We start from the raw sequence: 7119 nt of genomic DNA, 5'->3' as shown, positions 1-7119 counted from the left end.
AGGGGAAATCACTTGCAAAAATGTGCATACAGTATAAAAGCAACATATGCAATGAAGCTATTGTAAAGGACTTTAACTAAAAAAAAAAAAAACTTGAGGTAAGGAAGGCAGTTCATTTACAACCAGAGGCTAGAGATTGTGTCCCTGCAATGTCCCAAATTCTTTTTGACCTGAGCAATGCTCTGTATTGTGGTGATCTGGCACTGACATGGCACTCAAAGGGTCAGAGGAAGGCAGAAAAACAATGAAGGTCCTAAGCTATTGATTTTGGCTGGCCAGGTGTTGATTTAAATGTTTTTGAATGAATGAATGGATGAATGGATGGATGGATGAATCTGTATGAGAAACTTAACCCAGCACTTGAGAATTTTGTCTAAATACTCAAGTCCAATCCGCTACCTCTGAGCAACCCCCTCTCCCTCAATGTTGATAGAGGCAGAATTGTTTTGCAAGAATGGGGAAAGGACTCTGCCAGTCACTAACCATTTTATTACCAGCTTGTGTGGCATAGCACAAACATCTCGGAGTCCTGTTGGATTGGAGAAGCATAAATGTAAAATAAATAATTTTTCAACATAGTTGGCCATAGTTATGTATGTGTATTTAGAGATGGCTTGGGATTCTTTGTAGTGGGATATCCATCTTCAGACTGGTCCACAGAGATTCACCCACATGCATGCATATATGAATCTGTTCTTCGTAAAATGTACTTTTTATGTTCAATGGATCTGTTCATAATAAAATGTCTTCATCTGGTAAGAGTTCTGCATGTGACCTAGTATAAGAACTAATTTGAAACAGGAGATGTCCTAATCTAATTTTCTTGGAACATCACTTCATGCTGAAAAAAACACAGTCAATAATAATTATCACAGTTTCTGAATCAACAAGGGTATTATTGCACACAATTTAATTTTGATTTTTTTTTTATTTTGAATGTTCATTCCAGACAAGGAACATTTGTATGTTATAATCACAAAGAAAATCAAGAGCACTGAACAATCCAAAAATTACAAACCAACCAGTGATATAGAAACTAATACGCTGAACAAATCTATTCCTCTAGTTTCTCAGAAAATTAGATCTCTGAAAAATATTTCTATTTTTACCTCATTCTTATTCATTTAGAAAGTTTTTATGTCAGGTTTGAAGTTATGCTGTTATTACAAAAAGGCAGAGGAGGCAATGATATATTATTCTTTTCTTTTTCTATTATACTTCCTTCCATTTCTTTGCAATGTCTCTGATTGCCTATACAGTCCTCAAATCATGACCACAACTGAGCCCAAAATTTATGTTGCTAAGTGAGAAATTTGTTAAATGAGATTTGCCCCATTTTGTGATTTTCTTACCATATCTGTTAAGTTAATCACTGCAGTTGTTAAGTTAGTAACATGGTTGTTAAGTGAATCTGGCTTCCCCATTGACTTTGCTTGTCAGAAGGTTGCAAAAGTTGATCACATGACCCCAGGACACTGCAGCCATCATAAATGTGAGCCAGCTGTCAAGTGTCCAAATGTAAATCAGGTGACCATGGGGATGCTACAACAGTCATAAGTGTGAAAAATAGTCATTTTTTTCAGAGCCGTTGTAACTTCAAATGGTCACTAAATGAACTGTTGTAAGTCGAGAATTACCCTTACTCCTCATCTAAAAAAGGGCCATGTGAAGAGTTATTTCATAATGTCTTCCCTTGAAATTTAATCATAATATAAGAAACCAGAGGTTAAAGCCCTTTGAGAGATGATTGTACAATGAAAGATTGGACACTCAATCCTTCCCACTACATCCAATCATGATAGCATTTTCAGTATTTTTTAGTGCAAAATCAATGTATATTTTTCCAAGAGGTTGAATGAGATAATTTGAGAAAAGAACTGAAGAAATATTTGGTGCAGTAAGCCACCAGAGAAGTTTGTAAAATTAGCACTGATAATATTTTTTATCTATCTGTATGCTTATAACTCAAAGAATTTAGTATTCATCCATTTGTAACCCTCCTGTTGATAGAAGAAGCTTGAAATTGTGATGTGGGTCATCTAAACCAGGGTGGAACAGTTCAGACAGTGGGAATGTAGCTTAATCTCCCAACCTTCCTGAGAGATAAAAAGGTCATTTGATGATATGGTGACAACTTAAGCAAAGCCAAAAACATTTTTGGACCAGATAGTTAGCTTTTGTTGGGAATGAGAATAGGAGATTCCTGGGAAGCAAATCCCTGCTGAACTTCGGCCATTTTGCATCATATGTTGTTCATAAAATTTTTGGGTGACACAAAACTGGGGAGTAGGGATTGCTGACACCCCAGAAGGCAGGCTCAAGACTTTAAAAGATCTTGATAGACTTGGACATTGGGTCATATCCAACGAAACCTTGTTCAGGTGTGAAAAATGGAGAGTTAGGCACTTAGTCAGGAAAAACTAGAGGCAAGATAAGCTGTACTTGGCTTAGCAATAGCACTTCTGAGAGGGATATGGATATCTTGGTAGATCACAGACTAAGCATGAGCAAGTAATGTGTTGCAACAGCCAAAGGGGATAATGCATGGGCTGCATTAATAAAGTCATGGTGTCAGGGTCACAGAGAATGATAATATCGAGAGTACCAGATAAGGAGCTTGGAGACTAAATCCTGTGAATAACAATTAAAGGAACTGGGTACATTTAGCCTAGAGAGAAAGATATGGAGACTACTTGATAGCAATCTTCTAATACTTTAAGGGTTGTGATAGGGAAGTAGGTGTAGATTTATTTTCCATAGCATCTGAGATTAAGAAAAGAATCAGTGGGTGAGAGCTTCACACAGGGAGATCCAAACTTGCAATAATAACACTTAGCAATAGCAATTAGACTTATATGGCACTTCACAGTGCTTTACAGCCCTCTCTGAGCAGTTTACAGAGTCAGCATATTGCCCCCAACAATCTGGGTCCTCATTTTACTGACCCCAGAAGGATGGAAGGCTGAGTCAACCTTGAGCCGATGAGACTCAAACTGCCGAACTGCTGGCATCATCATTGGGGGTTTTCAAACAAAGTTTAGAGAGTCATTTGCCTGGGATAGTATGAGGATACCTGTGCAGGGCATAGACAATGGTTGTATCTAGTTGCTCAAGTTTTCAAAAGAAATGCAGTGTTATTTATCATGAATAAAAGATGGAAGTTTTCAGGCTGATATAAATGACTCAGATAAGCCTCAACTACAGATAATTTTGAAGGGCTGGCCCAAATTCTTTGGGATCTTGAATAACTTACTCATCTGTTAATATAAAGGTAGTCGTTGACTTATGACCATTCATTTAATGATGGTCAAAAATTATGACAGCCTTGGAAAAAGGACTTATAACCCATCTTCAAAAGTACAACCATCAAACATGCACCCTGAAGTCATGTGATTGCAATTCAGGCTCTTGGCAATCAGCTCACATTTATGACAGTTGTAGCATCTTACAATTATGTAATTGTGATTTGCGATCTTCTCAGCCAGCTTCCAACAAACAAAGTCAATTGGATAAGCTGGATTCACTCAGCAATCATGTCATTTGCTTAATGAGTGTGGTTAAAAAAATTGTCATAAAATAGGTCAATGACACGATGATGCACTTAATGACTGCATCATTCTGTTTCCAATTGTGGTCATAAATCAAGGACTACCTGTAAGAGCATATAAAATGTTCGGCTATGAAAAATCGAAAACAGCATTTCGCTGTTGTTCAAATCTGTATAAAGGTAAAATCAGTTTTGTAAACTTGCTGATCCATTAATGGATTTGTTTTCTTTCTCTGTCTTTCATAAGGTCAACCCAAATAAAAACGTACTCTTGGGACAATGCCCAGGTTATTTTGGTCGGCAATAAATGTGACATGGAAGAGGAACGTATAATCTCTGCTGACAGAGGCAAACATTTAGCAGAGCAACTTGGTAAGAAAAATCCTGACAGCAGGGAATTCTGCAACCATTCTGGAGAAGGTTTGCCCATCCTTCTCCTCCATACTTGTCTGGATAGAACTTCTGAAAAGGGTTTATACATTTATAATGTAATGTGCCTAGTTCTCTTGATAGCCAAAGAAAATAAACTAAAAAAAAGTATGGCTGTCAAAATAGATCAAACAGAATCTTCCAATATAGATCAAACTAGTTATTTGAGACTGAAATGATTCTGATCTTCTATGCCATCCTGTGCTATTTTTTAAAAAGGAATACAGTGTGTAATAAAGATGCCAGATAAAGAGATATTGAATGTCTGAGGAAAAATTCCATATAGTTGGGTGCGGGACTATTTGGAGTATTTTCTCCTCCCATAAATAGTTGTCTAGTACTTAACCCTCATCAGAAGAACTCTAATCCCATTCAACAAGTATAGTAGAGGAAGCTTCTCAGTATAGTTTTGTATTCTTCATCTAATGGAGGATTGATAGCAGAAATGGTGGAACGTGTTCTTATCCCCATTTTCCCCAGTGCATTCTAATTGCTGAGGAGGTCATAATGTCTGAATGCTACCTCTTGCCCCAATTCTGGCCAACTTCTATTTAACAAAAGAGCTTTGATATCTATCAATATTTCCTTGAGAGAAAGGGAGGTTTTGAAAATGGTGTTGATCTGCCCACTCCTCAAGAAGTTTATCCTAGATTCAGTGAATATGAATAATTCCCATTCTATGTCCACCTCCCCTTCTTGGAAGGGTAAGAGAGAAACTGATATAGCTGCAGTTACTGCAAGCTTTGGTGGCTACAGATGATTTTAACTACTCAGAATCTAGTTGGAGTGAAGAGGTGCACATATATAATATAGTACATACAAGGAGACTTTGTTTAGCAACTGTTTGCAGTTACATTGGTGATGAAAAAGTAACTTTATGACCAGTCCTTGAGTTTATAAACTTTGCAGACCTGTAAAGCAAAAGACATCTAAGTAAGATCCCAAGCATTAGAGTCCTCTCGGTGAGAGGGGTGGCATAGAAACAAACAAGCAAGCAAATAAACAAATAAATAAATAATAAAGCACAGCTGCAGTTTCACAAGCTATGTAAAAATGAAGGTGACCAACTTTAGAGAACTCAAAAACATGCATACTAACCTTTGCAATCCTTGATTTCATCTAATGAAAATATTTATTCCCTATTGAAGAGCCTGTTTGGTGTAATGGATAAGGCAACAGGCTAGAACTCTGGGAGATTGGGAATTCTAGTCCCACCATAAAGCACAAAGCCAGAGGGAGGATCTTGGGCCAGTGTCTCTTTCTTAGCCCTAGGAAACAGACAATAGCAAATCTGTTTAAAATTTTGCCAAGGAAACTGCAAGGGCTGGTCCAGGGTGTCAACAAGAATTAACAATGGTGTGAAGCTATCCCCTTATCCCTAATGCGTTGGTGCATAGCTTTAGATATGAAGGAAAATAATGCTCTGGAGTCTATCTGGATGTGACTGTAAAACCTGTCAGTGCCTCTGTACACTAATCAGATCCTTACTCAAGATTATGCAAAGCCAACTGCACAATCCAGGGGGAAGACACAGCTTCTATAAAGATTTGCTAGCAGGAGTTACATATGTTATTACAGTTCTGAAGTCCTTTTTATCTGTTCAAATCCAGAGCATTGTCCTACCCTCTAATATGGATTTTGGATTTCATCACAATATACTATAGATCAGGGGTCCCCAACCGCAAAGTCCATGGACTGGGACTGGGCAAAAACATACTAGAAACCGGGCCAGTCAAACAAGCAAAGCCCTATTTACAGGATGCAGGAAGCACATAAAACTACATCACCTCCAGTCTGCGGAAAAACCTTTCTCCACGGAGCTACTCCTTGGTGCCCAAAAGGTTGGAGGCTGATGATCTAGATGCAGTCCATGGTTAGCTCTCTACTTTCCCACAAAGATGTGAAATAATAAGAAATTTATGGAGCTGGCTTCTTTCTCCTAGTCACGTGGGAAACCAATATGTCAATCATTGTTTTAGCTAGTCATCAACTTACAATCATAATTGGGATTAGAATTTTTGGCCATACTATGTGACCACACCTGATTTTACAACTATTTTTATGATAGTTATTAAATGAATTATGACATGAAACAAATCCGGCTTCTCCAATGGGTGTTTTTTGCCAGAAAAACTGCCAATAAAGGTCACAAATTGCAATTATGTGATAGCAGGATCCTCTAACCAATCATAAATTTGGTCTGGTTGCCAAATGCCCGAATTTCAGTCATGTATTTGCAGGGGTGATGTGACAGTGTACAATGGTTGTAAGTGCAAATACAGCTAGTAATTCATTTTTTTCTGAGGCTATTGTAACTTTGGACCATTATTTAATAAATACTGTAAGTGGAGGACTAGCTATATATTACATTTACCTTACTGATTTCCTTAGTTCTTTCATTTCCATTACTGTTTTCAGCTGCAATCTATAAACCTTACTCAAAAGAGAGGGGATTAAAGTTTGATGATATGAGTGTTTTTGGTCTGTTTCACTAGGTTTTGAGTTCTTTGAGACAAGTGCCAAGGACAACATCAATATCAAGCAGACTTTTGAACGGCTTGTGGATATCATCTGTGACAAAATGTCTGAAAGTCTGGAGACAGATCCTAATATTGCTGCTGGTAAACAGAACACAAGACTAAAGGACACCCCTCCACCACAACAACCCAACTGTGGCTGTTAATAACATCATTGTCAACCAAGGCAACTCCAGTGTGTTCTTTGGCCAATAGAGTATTTACATAGGTCTATATGCCTTTATTTATAATGTCTTACTGGTTCATTTCAGAGGAGTATACCTCTTCTTTAATGTCCATTCCTGGTAAAAGATGTATTCAGAGTTACAAATGTGTAAAGAAAGGACACTCTAATTCCTCTGCATTTGGCCTCAACACTTAGATGGCTGCTTGTCTTCTCTGTGATCTTTCCCTTTCTTCCTTCTAAATCTATCGCTGCCTCAGATGGTGCTGTGATGACCTCAGTCACAAATTCTATCTGGTTTTTATTCTTCCATCGTCCATTTTCAGTTATTGCTATTTATTCCAGGGCAATGAGCAAGTAGTTCAGAAATATGACTTCTATTATTTAGCATTCTGGATCAATGTAAAAACTGCTGAAGTGTAACAATGCAATTCTGCAATTGC

The 7119-nt window shown here is 37.7% G+C and overlaps 1 protein-coding gene across 1 annotated transcript; it reads left to right on the top strand.

Annotated features, from left to right (window-relative positions):
• Positions 1–2910: 2910 nt before the first annotated feature.
• Positions 2911–6862, top strand: LOC120297287 (ras-related protein Rab-3C-like). Its single transcript, XM_039319733.1, has 2 exons — positions 2911–3919; positions 6472–6862. The coding sequence occupies exons 1-2, from the start codon at positions 3862–3864 to the stop codon at positions 6657–6659; spliced, it is 246 nt and encodes an 81-aa protein (XP_039175667.1). The 5' UTR covers positions 2911–3861; the 3' UTR covers positions 6660–6862.
• Positions 6863–7119: the final 257 nt, after the last annotated feature.

The sequence above is a fragment of the Crotalus tigris genome, unplaced genomic scaffold (assembly GCF_016545835.1).
Source record: "Crotalus tigris isolate CLP2741 ecotype Arizona unplaced genomic scaffold, ASM1654583v1 scf7180000017604.1628558, whole genome shotgun sequence".
Classification (NCBI taxonomy): domain Eukaryota; kingdom Metazoa; phylum Chordata; class Lepidosauria; order Squamata; family Viperidae; genus Crotalus; species Crotalus tigris.
The sequence above is the reverse complement of the archived record's forward strand: the minus strand, read 5'-3'. Positions and strand labels throughout refer to the sequence as shown.